Here is a 15338-nt window from a genome sequence, read left to right on the forward strand (position 1 = left end):
AAAATTTTATGTTAAAAAATAAATATATAAAAAAATTAAAAAATAAAAATATATTATCAATAAAAATATAAAAAAAAAAATAAAATATATTAAAATTTAAAATTTAAAATTATCAAATATAATTGGATCGATTCGATCCATCCCGTAAACAAGGGTGAATCATGGCCATAAAAAACGTAAGAGATGATGGACACTTGTTGAATAAGGGGGAGGCGGTGCAGTGTGGGGCCGTGGGGGACGGTTTCAGTAGCAATGCTAATAGTGGCTGATAGCCTAAACCTAGTGATTGTGTAGTCACACTCCATTCCCATTTTCAAACTATTTTCTTCCTTATATCCGATAAATACAAGGCGATTTTCTTGATATATCACCGGTGATCGGTAATATTATGATCTAACACCGGTCAGATTATATTTCTCGATCTAACACTCTTAACAGTAAAGCGCGCCCCTTGCATCGCGCTATACGCTGATGTGGCGCCACGTGGGGTATAACGCGCCCCTGCATCGCGCTATACGGTGAACTGCCGCCACGTGGGTATAGCGCGGCCCCTGCAGCGCGCTATACGTCACGTAGGGTATAGCGCGGATCAAGTACCGCGCTATACCTGTATAATTTAATATAGCACGGGTCATGTACCGTGACATACATTTACTCCCGACATAATTTTATATAGCGCGCGGCAGGCATCGCGTTTTGTATAACTTTTCTCGCTATAAATATCATTCTCCGCCGGTTAATTTCTCACATCTCTCCTCTCAACTTATAAATTAATACAACAATTCTTTCAACGAGTCAATAATTCTGGCAATCTTCTCATATTTTATTTAGAAGTTCGTGCGATTTTTCGTTATAAGGTAATTTTGTTATAATTTTTTTTATATTTATTGTTTATTATGATTATTTGAAAAAAATATTATACTAATTATTTTTAATTAATTTTTTTGTTTGTAAAATTAGAAAGCGGGAGCATACGTCGAAATAGTTTTGCGGTGCAGGTAATAATATTAAATTATATTATTTAATTTATTTACGTTGATGTGTAAAAATTTTATTATGTTATATGTTCGTTCATATATAATTTATTAAATCAGGTTTGTTTCATTTTTTTCCAGATATAATAGTGCCGCACTTTTAAACTCAAATAATGGCGCGACTTTCAGCTATTGTTTATTATGATGGTGAAATTCAAGAATATGAAACCGGTGTTGTTTTCGTATCAAATGAGCGTGTTAAAATATCATTCAAGATAAATATATCTCTTGAGGAGTTGATAACGAAGATTTCGAGGAAGATTCATATTGGAAGTAGTAGAAGAGTGTCGTCGTTGCAGTATAGATTTCCAACATCATTGTTGCCATTAACTTTCGAACAATGATGATGTTGAAATGATTGTTGAAGCTCAAAGTAATTATTCAGACGTCGCTATTGAGATGTATGCACATTTTGTTCAAGTGCGTGCTGTTCGGGGTCAATCATTAAGCTCCCACTATGGGCTGACTGAACAGGTTGATCAAGTTGACAGCCCGACGACAGTAATGTGTAATGATTTTAATGCCATAATGGGGAGACATTCATCCGCAAATCCTTACGATATGTACCGAGGTAGGTCAACGAACAATCCGTATGGCAACATTGCGTCCAGTTCAAGGGGAAGGCATTCATCTGTAAATCCCTTTGACCTTAATATGGAGATGTCATCGACGAAACCATCTGTGGAGTTTTCATTTAACGCGATGGCTTCAAGCTCTAGGGGGAGGCATTCGACTGCGAGCTTTTTCGATCTCAATGTCGATATGTCTTCCAGTTCAAGAGGAAGGCGTGCAAGTAGTAGGTTCTTCAACCTAAATGTGGAGAGCATGGAGGAACCATCATCTCCACCAGAAGAACCGCTTCATGAGCCTGGTGCGGATGGTGCTGAGACTGGACTATTCATTGACCCAGAATCACCGCAATTCAACTCCGGTATTACTCATCATAAATAATGGTGAGTTATCTTTAGGCATGGAGTTTTCAAGCAAAGAAGAAGCGATGATGGCTATCAAAAATTACAATATTTGTAATTCTGTTCAGTCCAGAGTAGACCGCTCCACGACCGAAAAATATGTATGCTACTGTGCCCAGCGTGAAAACGGATGCAATTGGATGGTTTGCGTATCGAAGAGGAAGAGGAAAAATAACAGATGGGAACTAACAGTATACAACGGTCTTCACACATGTTGTGCTGGAGGGGTCAACCAAGATCATCCCAACTTGGACTCTAAAGTGATATGCCAAGCCATCATGCTCATGGTCAAAGCAAGCTCTCGTATAGCTATTGCAGTGTTGATTTCAGCTATACAATCGCAGTATGTGTACACTGTCTCCTATAAAAAAGCTTGGTTGGCAAAAAAAATGCCATTGTCAACTTCATGGCGAATGAGATGCATCTTACAACGAACTTCAGGTTGGTTTAGGCTGGTACGAACGTTGAATCCTAGGACAATTGTGGACTTCGAAACCTCCTATGCATACCATAATGATCGAGTTCTTCGCGGTCGATGCCAATTCTACCGGGTTTTTTGGAGTTACCCACAGTGCGTTAATGTTGTCAAATACTGCAAGCTTGTGGTCCAGATCGACAGGAATTTCTTGTATGGAAAATACAAGCAAGTTTTATTATTGGCAGTTGTCCAATATGGCAATCGCAACATTCTTCCAGTTGTTTTTGCTCTTGTCGAAGGAGAAGATACAGCTTCTTGGGCTTTTTTCCTCCAAAATTTACGGGCACATGTTATCACGAGGAAAACATCTGTGTCATTTCAGATCGCGGAGCTGGATCAAAGCGCAATGGAGTCTTTGGGTCCAATGTGGCAACCACCCTTTGTCCAACATAGGTATTGTCTTCGACACATTGCCGCTAACTACCATGGAAGGTACAAGAAGAATGATGAGCGTCAATTAATTGTGCGCATGGGTAAGTGAAACTTAGCAAATTTGTTATCTTTCGATCGTTTTAATTTTGCAAAGACAGCAAGTTAGTAAGTTATATATTTTTTGATCAGGTTACGAACTACTTCCTCGAACGTTTGAATCAATGTTTCAAGAGTTGCGGGAAAAGAACGAGGAAGGATATGATTACATCAGCCTCATCAATAAAGAAATGTGGACGAACGCATATGATGGTGGATATCGATATTGATACATGACGACCAACTTGGCAGAGGCAATCAATTCAACCTTAAAGGGTGCACGTCACTTACCTGTAGCGGCTTTGGTAAAGGCTACATATTTTCGTTTGGGGGCGCTTTTTGCGAAACTCGGGGGACAAGCTCAAACCTGGATGCAAGGCGGTCATGTCTATCACCCTAGATTAGTTGCAGATCTACAGAAAAAAATTATTGCATCAAATGGAATGTTGTAACAAGCTTCTCTAGAAGGCATGAAATGTTTCTTGTCACAGAGTTACCACAACCTCTTCAAGGGATTGAAGCTGTGTCGTTAAGAGTAAATCTAAGGGACAGAACGTGCGGCTGCGGGTTTTTTCAAGCTCTGAAGTATCCATGCTCTCATGTGATAGCAGCTTGCTCGCATACACATCAAGACTATAACCATTTTATGGACCTCGTATACCTACTATCTGAAGTTTTTAAGGTATACGAATTTGAGTTTCCCCCATAGGTAATGAAAAAGAACCTGATGAGGTTCAAGATTGGCTTCCGATTGTACCAAATCTGAGTTTATTGAGGGAGTATGGTCGTCCAAAATCCAATCGAATTCATTGCGATATGGATATTAGAGAAAGATCTAGACAAGACAGAAGATGTGGGCATTGTAGAAACCCAGGACACACTAGAAAAACATGTCTACTTCTGTTGTCATCAAGTAACAATTGATGAGGAAATGATGTTTTATTATCAAATAATAATTCTTCTACTTTATTTTGCATTTACTTCAAGTCATGTTTGATAATCAGCGATGAAGATTAAAAAAACAAACACAATCATTAAATTTTAACAAACTAATAACAAAAGTATTAATGGTAAATGATAACCAAATTACAATAACTGATATTAATGGTAAAAAAAACGAACTGAAATACATTAAAAACAAAATAAAGTAAGTATTAAATGAGAAATAATAAAAAAATTACAATTTAACAAAATAAAGTAAATACAAATATAATAAAAAAAACAAAATCTATCGATGCCTGCGACGCTAATGTGTTCCGCAGGGCGGTGGCTGTCGGTCTCGAGGAAGATTTCTTCGTATCACTGGTTCTGACTCCTCGCTGTCATCATCATCACCATCGTCGTCGTCGTCGTCTTGCGCAGGTACATGAGGAGCTGATGACGATGAAGCACCTCCGTAGAATAAGGACCCTGGAGTGTATGACTGACTATCCCACCGGCCTGCGAAAACTGGGAAAAGTCATAAAACCCAGAAATCGCTGAGTGTGAAAAATGTACAGGAGACGGTGTCTGTGTTGCGGCCATGGGTGATGAGGCTGAACCTGCCAAATATCCAGCATATGAACCCCAAGTCGGGTCTGCAAACACAGACCCATAATAGCCTCTAGGAGGGGTCATCTGTGACGGTGGTGGTGGCGGGGTCATAAAACCGAGTGAAGGTGGCGGCGGCATCTGGTAATGGAAAGGCGATGGGGGCATCATATATGGCTGCGGTGGCTGCTGGGAAGGTCCTGCTTGTGCAGCTGAGGATGAACCGGAAGCACCTGCTCTCCGTCCACGAGTCGGGGGACGATGGTGCTGCGTCGGTGAACGTCTCTGTCGACGTCGTGGAAATGTCTACCCTCGTGCATCCTCGGGAAGTAGAAACGGTTTCCCATTACTGTTGAACCACTCATAATAATCCTCAGCATACATCAAGAGGTCATCAAAAATGGGCTCTCTACGGGGAAGGCGCCGATGTCGATCCTCCCACAACACGACCCACCCATGATGCCTAACCAACCAATCTGTATCTGTCTTGCCGCGTCTGTCTAAGCTATACAACTCGTCCATATTGCGAGGTGCTTCCAGAATTGGTTGAAAACAACCAAACTGCCGGAGCACCGATCAGTGGAGTGTCACTCGACGGTCGCATAGCAGATCAGAGGGACCATCGCCATCCAAATATCTAATGGACCCCTCAACTCAGGTGGGATCACCGCCGTCACATCATCAGTAGAATATGGCACCCATTCAAACTAAAACAAATAAAATATAATTTTTATCAAAATAATAATCTAATTATATAACTATAATCTAAAATCGATTTTTAAACATTAAAATTCATACATGTGTGCCAGCCTTCTGATCGATTAGCACCCTAATCTTTTCTAAATCATCAGGTAGCTCCTGATGATTTTCCTATCAGTAGACCACCTATTCAAGGAAAAAAATTTGTTATACGTTGTATAAAATTATTAATATACAAAATCAGTTTTATAATTACCTCAGAAGTAGTGAAAATACGAATGGGTTTTTCACAACGGGACATAAAAAGGGTAATCGATATCATGCCCAAGACTGCAGCAACAAGAGACATCTGCCGATAGCATTACGTCTGTAGTCAGTGGCTCCACACATCTTCCTGTACAGCAAAGCCAAAACTGCCGAGCCCCAACTGAATGATCCGGCGAGACGAAAATCGCTAAGATGTCACAACCACATGCAGTGAACTAGGTTGCGCGATTTGTCCGACATCAGCAACCCTCCTATCAGCTACAGTATGCATGCCTGCATACATCTTAACCTCATCCTCAGAGGCGTCTGCGCTCAACTCCCGAAAATTAGCATCTAACCAATTTAACGGTATCTTATCTCCGATAAAATTTTCCGAGACACGTCCTAGACTATCCCGACACAAAGCAGTCCAAGAACCGGAAGCTATCCCCGATATCACATCTCCATCCACCTGAAGCCCCAGGTGCATAGAAACATCCTCAAGCGTGATCGTGCACTCTCCGCACGGAAGATGGAATGTGTGGGTCTCTGGCCTCCACCGCTCTACTAAGGCAGAAATCAGGTCTGGCTCTATCTTACAGTGATCCTGATATATACCTATGTAACCGAATCCAGCCTCTACTAAATACAGCAAGACACGGCTGGGTATCACTAACTTAAGATTCCTAATAAAATGATCTAAAACACGGTCCTTCTCTAAAAATAAATAATTACAAAAATTAATTCTTAATCTAATAATCATGCATTAAATGAATGAACTAATTATTAATAATAATTTAAATTAAATTAAAACGTTAAAATGTTACCGTATCAGCAAAGTGTCGAGATATTTAATTATTAATATAATAATCATGCATTAAATAAATAACTAAATATTACTAATAATTTAAATTAAATTAAAACGTTAAAATGTTACTGTATCAGCAAAGTGTAGAGATATATGATTTCCATCCGAGCAAAGTAGACTGCTTTCCATTATATATACGCAAAAAGAATTATATTAGTAAAATATTAAATAAAGTAAAATATAATAGTAAAAATATTATAAAATATACCTTAAAAAGAGAGTATTTGAGAGAGATTTAGAGAATTTGAGAGAATTTAATGTGATAAAATTGATTGAGAATGGGGGTTTTATAGGGAGGAGGGGTCGGTAGTTAGGGGTATAGTGCGCCCCCTGCACCACGCTATACCCCACATGTCAGATATACAGGTATAGCGCCCTGCAGGGGCCGTGCTATACCCACGTGACGCCAGCTCACCGTATAGCGCGGTGTAGGGGGCGCGCTTTACTGTTAAGGGTGTTAGATCAGAAAATATAATCTGACCGATATTAAATCGATAATATTACCGGTCACCGGTGATATATCATAAAAATTGCCTAAATGCATCCCCCATAACTTTAAACTCATCTTTTACTATGTATTTTCTATCATATTTTTTACCCCTCACATCTTCATACTAACAACAAATTGTTGGCAATAAAACTCTTTTAAAATCAAACATCCACATTGATCCATAAAAATAAATCGTATAAAATTAAATAAATTTATTATATTATGATAAAAAAGATTTATTTAAAAAACCTATCAATTTCTTTAAAAAAAATAAAATTGACTAGCCGCATTTGTATTGAGACAAATCATCTCTGGGTTAGCCGCATCCATTGAATCGGGTTTTTGGGAGGGGTGATATGGCATGAATGACAATGCTGCACCCAAATAGTATAATAACGGCACAGGGATCGTCGATGGTGAAGTCGTTGCGATTATATGCCACGTGAGAGTGGCAAAAAAGGTGTTCTAGTGAACAATGGAGCCAACAAGAGTATCGTAAGTGTTGGGGTTTGTTTCGAACCATTCCTGGTGATGCGGAAGGTAAAAGTTGTTCAAAATAGTAGGTAGGAGAATGGCACACCAAATGGAGCGGACGAAAGGGCAATCTCAAAGTATATGCAACATTGATTCCTGATGGGCATGACATCTTGAGCAGGTTGGACTATCCAAGGAGCGTTTTCTGCTCTCATGGTTTGTCATTAGTTTATTACGAAAAGCTATCCATGGGAAGATTCTGATTCTTTGGGAAATCTGATGGTGCCAGATTAGCTTCCAAATGGGTTTTTTTTAAGTTGAGGTAATCGTGAAAAGGTTGCGGGAGTGCCATCGCCGGAGGCAAGAGTTTGATATATCGAGAGTATCCGATGGTTTTATGTCGAGGAAGTGTTGAATAGCTTCAAACCGAATAATGGTAGATAGGGCCTCAATATTCCAACTTCTATCGGAAGTCACCAAGTCAACAATGCTTATGTCAGTAGCAACGATATCCTGTGAAAGGGCATAAGGTCGAAGGGTCAAAAGAGATGGGACTCGAGCATCTTCCAAGAATCGGACAGAACCAACCATGTTATGCAGTGTCTGAACTCAGGCATATGCGAGCAAGACTTCTCCAAGGAGATGAACAAGAAGAGCGGTTGATGGAGAGGGGGCAAATATCAATAAGTCTGTATTTCTCGCGCAAAAGTTTTATCTAGAGAAAGTCAAGTTTGATTACAAGGGCATACCGACCTTCATAATGAATGCAACGTTGTGGTCGTAAGTTCGATGGAGGCACAATTCTCTTCGATCAAGCGGTTGGTATAAAGAGTCTCAATTAGCAGGAGACAGTTTTATTTTCATTTGTAGTAGAACCCCAGATAAATTATCGTACGAGACGTTTAAATCGTAGCAAACTCTTTTAGGGAAGTTTGCATGAAATAGATTGAGATTGTTGCAAGAAGGAATTTAGTCAAAGTAACTCGACCAACAAGAAATAGAGTGGCAGCCCATCCATTTAATTGACTTAAATTAACATGTTATATAGCCATAGTTTGAGATAAAATTAAAATATTCAAAAAGTTGAATATCAATTTAAAATAAAAGTTATAGTTTAAAAATTAAACTAAAATGTTTAAAAATATGAGGAATGATTTAAAATAAGAGGTATAATTTGAAAACATAGAACATAATTTAGAATGTTTGAACACGCAAATGTATTATTAAAGTATTAAATTTTTTGATGAGGTATTAACTTATATTCACCCAAGTCAAAATTATAAAAGAAAACTGTAAATAAATACTTCGAGTACCCACTAAAATTAATATTTCAACAAAAAATTATTACTAACTAAGAAAAAATTAGCATTACAATTATTCTTAATAAGAGGAATCTAAACATAAATTGTGATTCTAAATCTTAACATTACAGCCAAGAATGTAAGATTGATCAAAAAATAAATTCTTAAATTATATCAAACTCGAAAAGAAGGAAAAAGGTAGAGGGATTTTTTTATTATTTTTTTAAATTTAATTTTAGATTTTTTTTATTATAAAAAATGGCAAAATAGGAAGCTACTTGTTCCCTCATACGTCCCATCGTGCCTTTTGAGGGACCCCTATGTCATCCCTTCTCTCTTTTTCTCTTTGTTGCTTCATCTTTCTTCTTCCTTCACAATCCCAAACTGAAGAAGAAGAAGAAGCCTCAATGAATCCTCTCTAGCTTTCCTTTGATATCCACTTCCTTCTTAAAACCCACACTTCCCTCCTTCTAACTTCATGTTTTTCTTTATTTGAAACTTGGAAACCTTGTTTGTTTTCTCATTTCATTTTTTAAGCTTTAGTTATGGTGCTGGATCTTAACTTGAGCGTTGATTCCGATGGTGGCGATAATTCGGTGCAGATAATGGAGATGGAGATGTTCGGAGATAATGACCATATTGGGTTTTCCGGTTATAATAATATCCAATTGGATAGTTCCGGGAGCATCGGTTCCTACGTCATCAACGCCGACACCGCAACCACCGGCGGAGACGATGACTCCTCTTCAAGCGCAGCTGTCACCGACACTTTCGCTTACTCCTTCGGCATCCTCAGAGAGGCCCAGCAAGAAGCAGAGAATAACGACCGGGCAACCATCTCGCTTTTCCCGGTCGGCGTCGAGCGAAATGGCGGGAAGTCAACGGAAACGTCGCTGAAGAAATGGCTGGATCTGGGCGGGTCCCGAGAAGCTCCGATGTACCACGTGCACGGCGAGGGAGCCGTGGAGCAGAGGATCCTAGCCCATCAGCAGCAACAACATCAACAGCAAGTTCAGCTAAGGCAACAAGTGAAGAAGAGTCGACGTGGTCCCCGTTCGAGAAGTTCTCAATATCGTGGCGTCACGTTTTATCGTAGAACCGGACGTTGGGAATCCCATATTTGGTATACATATGCAATATTACAGATTCATTTTGCTTCACTCTACTGTTTAAACTTGTTTCCCTTTTTTTTCTCATTGGGTATTTTTTTACCCCTCTAAAATGCCAGGGACTGTGGGAAACAAGTGTACTTGGGTAAGGAGAATTGAGACAGTGATCCATTTTTTTCTTTTTGAAGCTTAAAAATGGTGGGTTTTAAATTTTGATCTGGGTGTTCTTTCTTTCTAAACAGGGGGATTTGACACAGCACATGCTGCAGCAAGGTAAAATTTGTTCTCAAATTGGATAACTGTTAAAAGTTTTGGGGTATGAAATTTTTGTTTTGAGGGTGTTAACAGAGCATATGATCGAGCGGCAATCAAGTTTCGAGGAATCGATGCAGATATTAATTTTAATGTTGGCGATTACGATGATGATATTAAGCAGGTTGGGAATTTTGGCTTTGATTTATTGAACTCAATATATGCTTTAGAGAATGATACTGGAAGTTAAATAAACCGTTCTTTTTGTTTTGTAGATGAGTAATTTCACAAAAGAAGAATTTGTGCATATCCTTCGTAGGCAGAGCACTGGTTTTTCAAGAGGTAGTTCCAAATACAGGGGAGTTACATTGCACAAGTGCGGTCGATGGGAAGCTCGAATGGGGCAACTTCTTGGCAAGAAGTAAGAATCCTTTGCTAATTTGGGACTTCAATTTTTTGTTTAGTTTTCTAGTTATGTTACCAAATATAATTTTGGTATATGTAAAATCTATGTAAGGATATGAGTGTGGGGTATGATTCTCCAAATATATGAAGAAAACCTGTAAAAAAGGTTAAAGCGAATCCATGTTGGATGCGTTCTCATATCTGACGCTAACTCTCTGAATCATTTAACATTGACTTAGGCTAAAATTGTATTAGCATATTGGTTGATATGTTTTAAGTAGTGACATTAATCAAAGTAGTTGAATCATGAATGAATTGATTCATAGTAACTGTTTTGATTGGGTTATTTATACACTCCTTTCTGGCAGGTACATATATCTGGGGCTATTCGATAGTGAGATTGAAGCCGCAAGGTCAATAGATTATGAATTCAAGTTTCTCTCATAGTACTGACAAACAATCCATTGATTTCTCAACCTGCTTGATTTCCAACTCTACTTGTCTATGTTATTGTTATTTGAAAATCAGGGCTTATGACAAGGCTGCTATAAAATGTAATGGAAGAGAAGCGGTCACCAACTTTGAGCCAAGCACGTATGAGACGGAGCTAATCTTGGAACCTGAAAACAGAGGTACTCTTTCTATTTCAAGAATTGTCATCTCCCATCTCCATATATATATAAACAATTTTTTGCTTTAGTTCACCGTGAATTGTTGATCCTCTTTTTACAGACCAGAGTGAAGTTCTCGACTTAAAATTGGGCATTGCGCCCCCCTATACATCCGATCATCAAAATGATAACAAAAATTCGAGCGACTCTGCTCTCCAGCATGGCTATGATGGCCTGCCTGTTGCGAGTGGTGCAAGGGTAATGTTGATTACATCCCCTCAAAAGTTTATTTCAGTTCACTGATTGAAGTATTCCGTCGCTTAAAAACTTATATTTGCCCTTTTCAGTTTGAGAGGTCTGCTCCGGTAACGAGGGTTCAACCTAGTCTTGGCCAAGCAATGGTATTCAAACACGTTCCGAACTGGAATGTTGCAAATCCCACTTTCCTTCCAGGTTATAGGGTAAGGCCAACATCTTTTTGGTCGACTCCTGATTTCTACCAGCAATGAACCAATTATAGAAATGAAAGTGACAAGTTTGGAGAAAAACTATTTTTTATCCGTAATTCGAAACAACAGTAGTGTCTGATGCAATGAATCAGTTATTATAGGTTTTTTACTATTTAATTTTGTTTTGTTTTTATTCAAAGGAAAGAGCAATAGAGAAGAGGACAGCCGTAGATTCCCCACCATGGCAAATCCAAGGCCCTTATGGTGGGACAAATGAAATGTCACTCTTCCCTAGTGCAGCATCATCAGGATTCTCATCTTCAATAATTACTTCCCCATCAGCTGTTGCCGGCCAACATCAAATACCTAATGCAACGTTCCTCCACCACCATTATCACCCAGTGATCACGAACCTGAACCCGAACATCTCCCATTTCTACTGCAGAACTGAAAGGTAGAATATGACTTGAATGAAAGTGGAATTCGAGAATTTGAGGTTCTGGGATTGAGTGGTATAAGAAGAGGCAATGCTACTCGGTTGATCATGTTTATTATTTCCTGCAAGGCTCATCAAACTATTAGCTAATGTATGATGTGGTTGAAATGATAAATAATTGCGAAGAGGCTGTTGTGTTTTCATCGTTTTCTAGTCTTTGTTTTATCTATCTGTAACCAGCACATATGTTTAGGTTTTTTGAGGGTCAACTGGTTGGCAGCTAGGGAAAGCAAAATGTTAGGCTAAGTTCATTTTGTGGCTTCTTATTTCAGCCCCTACCCAATGTTTTTTTTTTTTGCTTTGGCGTTTTTCATTTATGTTTGGGGTTGGTGTCAGAAAATAGAAACAAAAACTTCGTTTTTTAAAAAGAAAATAAAATTTCAGAATTAATTGATCCATTAATTGTCGAGTCGTCAAAGATGTTCATATTAATTTATCAATGTGTGGGTTTCAATTTGACATTTATCTTAGAAATATAATATTTCTTTACTCGATAAAAAAATGGGGATAAAAAAATGAGAAGGAATATGAGTGACTAGGAGGTTGATAAATAGGTTGAACTGATGGCAATAATTAGCAATATTAGCCTTTTGGAGAACTCGAGAGATGGTCTTTTTTGGCAAGGGAATGGGGATGACATTTATACAGTTAACTCATGCTTGAAAACATGCTCCGTGGATATGATTGCAGACCATTTTTGGAAGGGTTTTCTTTGGAAGGGGTTGGTGCCAATAAGAATGAAAACTTTCATGTGACAAGCTGTCCATAAAAATCTGGCAATTAAGACTGAATTATTAAGGAGATTTGTATGGGGATATTGGATCCCTTGTGCCCTTTTTGCAAAATAGAACTGGAGTCTTCCCCTCACCGTTTCTTCTCTTGCACTGCTTCATGGGGTTTGTGGAATAGGTTCTTGAAATTGTGGAAAATTACTGTTGTCTTACATGAGAATGCCTACTGTTTTCTTTCTGCTTAGAAGGAATTGGTGCCTAATTCTTCTATTTGGACTTTTATTCTTGGTGTTGTGCTATGGACGATATGGAAATATATGAATGCTATTGTTTTTTAGCAGAATGTATTCGATCCGGTTCAACTGTTCTGTACTGCAAAGTTCATATTAGCTTCCTGGTTCTTAGCTAAATTCTCCAACATTGTCATCTCAAGGGATCTTCTCATTGGTGACTGCTCGGTGATTCTTATTCTGTTTCAGGAAGTTTTCGAGCCAAACAGTTGTCCTGGTCCCCTCCCCCATCGGGTTTTCTTAAGCTGACGTGGATGTTGCTGTCAATAGTAGGTGGGAGGCCAGTGGTTTGGGTGGGATTTTGAGAGATGAATCTGGCTCAGTGTTGGGTTCTTTTCAAGAAGCTGTTGGTCCGGGTCCCCTTATTCTTATGGAGTTGAAGGTCATTAAACATGGTTTACTGTTTTTCGAATCTTTTAAATGGTGCTCTAAGGGACGAGTGATCGTGGAGAGTGATAGTAAATTGTCTGTGGAGTGGATAAAGAATCTAGATAAATGCCCCAGCTTGTATTCCTCAATTTCGAAAGAAATTGCGGATAAAATTAGGAACTTGGAAGGCTTTATCCACTGGATTGAAGGCCAGCTAATTTAGAGGCGGATGTTTTAGCAAAGTCGGGAATCGACTGAGATAGGACGTGGGTTAGGGTTTTTTTTTGTCTGTATCTATTGTTTAAATTTTCTGGTTGTAATCTCCAATTGTGTATTTATCCTTATATGAATACAATTTGGATCTTTTTCTCCTTTCGTTGATTTCTGGTTCACCTTATGGTGTTTCAACAATCACGAAGGGGTTTTTAACGAGGTCTCCATTTCTTATAAAAAAGATAAAAAAAAATTGGAATCAAATTCAATGTGATATATGGAGTACCTCTTTTATTTTTATCAAGTCTTCTCTAAATTATTTTTTAAGATGTTTTATTTCTTAGATTATTAAAATTTAAAATTGTTGTCCCAAAATTTTATCTCATATTGACTATGCACATAATTTTAAGAGATATATTTGATCAAGGAAAATGATAAAATAATACCTACAAAGTGATTCATAGAATTATTTTGATAGATATAAAAGAGTGGGGCATACAAGGATAATATATATATATATATATATATAAGTATTGTTATTTGGTGATTTTTCTAATATGATATTTTGACTGAAATAATTTTAAAAACTAAAAGAGACAGAGAGAATAATAGTAAGTAATAAAAATGTCTAATGTGATTATGTGAAAAAGTTAACCTACCAACTACCGAGAGAAATGATTTTATTGATAAAAGATAGCTTTTCAACCCAAAACAGTTTTTCTATCCATAAGAAATGTGAGACAGATTTTCAAGCCAAAATGTATTTCAAACTGGGTTTATAAACCAATCCAAAAGCTTTCCATAACACAAGTAAAAAATCAATGTTATACTAGCTCAAAATATGCTTTAGATTCACATGCTTGAAATTGGTGACGCGTAGAGTTTGTGAATGAAGCCTCTCAAGGTATCTTCAGAGAGTTTAGCCAGTTATTTTACTTGTGATGATTCTTTGTTGCTATATTGTATCATCTTCGATCATTATAACTCTTATTTACTGCCTAGTACTCGAAGTTCTTTAAATTCTAAGAAATAAATTTGGTTTGGTCAGTTCTATCATCTTTCAACTTTTGTAGTCACGGGCCCATACGTGGCTTCTGATACAAGGCAATGAGTGAGATTAATCCTACATCAGCCAATTTCATCATCTAAATCTCCTCGAGTTCATGTTACAATGCCGAAACAATTAGAGTAACGTCTGATGTGAAAAACTGACATTGTGAATGGTTCACATAATCCGATGTTATTTTTCCAGTAATGATTGTATATCAATAATTGGGAATTGATTCATTCATCAAAGAAATGATGTAAATGGTCGGGTAGTATTATTGTAGATTTGGGTTCTTAGGAATGGCATTTAGGGAACTTAGTGAGTTTCCATTCATCTTATTTTTATAATGAACAATGTAATGTTAAAACATATTGTACAATATTTATTTATGTGCTGATTATTATCATCATTATTATTCTTATGTTGTTTTGGTGATTGGTCGACACTTGGGCGTTATCATGTTATGGGTATGATGGTTATCAATTGTTTTTTATAAGTGCCTCCACGGTAACTCACCGAGTCAAACGTTTATGGATTGCTCAGTTGTTGCTGATCCAAACCCTGACACTGCAGCTTACAACATGGTGCTTAATGCTTAACAATAGGATTTTTATCAAGGTTTGCATACTCGAATGAAATTTTGGAAACTGAGTTGTGATTGAAAGAAAGGGGGGGGGGGTTCAGAGTTAAAACTCAAGGATACTAGACATTAAAGGGTCATGGAGCAAAAATCATTTTGCTTGTGACTGCATCAACGTGAGGAATAGAAAAGATTGGAGTAAAAAAATGAGATGATATCATGATTG

General features: G+C 37.8%; 1 protein-coding gene across 1 annotated transcript; it reads left to right on the forward strand.

Annotated features, from left to right (window-relative positions):
- Positions 1-8880: 8880 nt before the first annotated feature.
- On the forward strand, positions 8881-12006 carry LOC120146054 (APETALA2-like protein 3). The gene is made up of 10 exons (XM_039159724.1): positions 8881-9682; positions 9788-9813; positions 9911-9941; positions 10017-10104; positions 10196-10341; positions 10694-10738; positions 10854-10957; positions 11058-11194; positions 11284-11397; positions 11586-12006. The coding sequence occupies exons 1-10, from the start codon at positions 9105-9107 to the stop codon at positions 11841-11843; spliced, it is 1527 nt and encodes a 508-aa protein (XP_039015655.1). The 5' UTR covers positions 8881-9104; the 3' UTR covers positions 11844-12006.
- The last annotated feature ends 3332 nt before the right edge of the window (positions 12007-15338 follow it).

The sequence above is a fragment of the Hibiscus syriacus genome, unplaced genomic scaffold, assembly GCF_006381635.1.
Source record: "Hibiscus syriacus cultivar Baekdansim isolate YM2019G1 unplaced genomic scaffold, ASM638163v2 tig00110895_pilon, whole genome shotgun sequence".
Lineage (NCBI taxonomy): Eukaryota > Viridiplantae > Streptophyta > Magnoliopsida > Malvales > Malvaceae > Hibiscus > Hibiscus syriacus.

What these genes read in the sequence shown, in the direction of transcription:
- LOC120146054 (XM_039159724.1), top strand. Translation starts at nt 9,105, where the DNA reads ATGGTGCTGGATCTTAACTTGAGCGTTGATTCCGATGGTGGCGATAAT. An exon ending in AGTGAGATTGAAGCCGCAAG is followed by an intron (nt 10,739 to 10,853) that starts GTCAATAGATTA and finishes TTTGAAAATCAG; the next exon opens with GGCTTATGACAAGGCTGCTA. An exon ending in CTGTTGCGAGTGGTGCAAGG is followed by an intron (nt 11,195 to 11,283) that starts GTAATGTTGATT and finishes TGCCCTTTTCAG; the next exon opens with TTTGAGAGGTCTGCTCCGGT.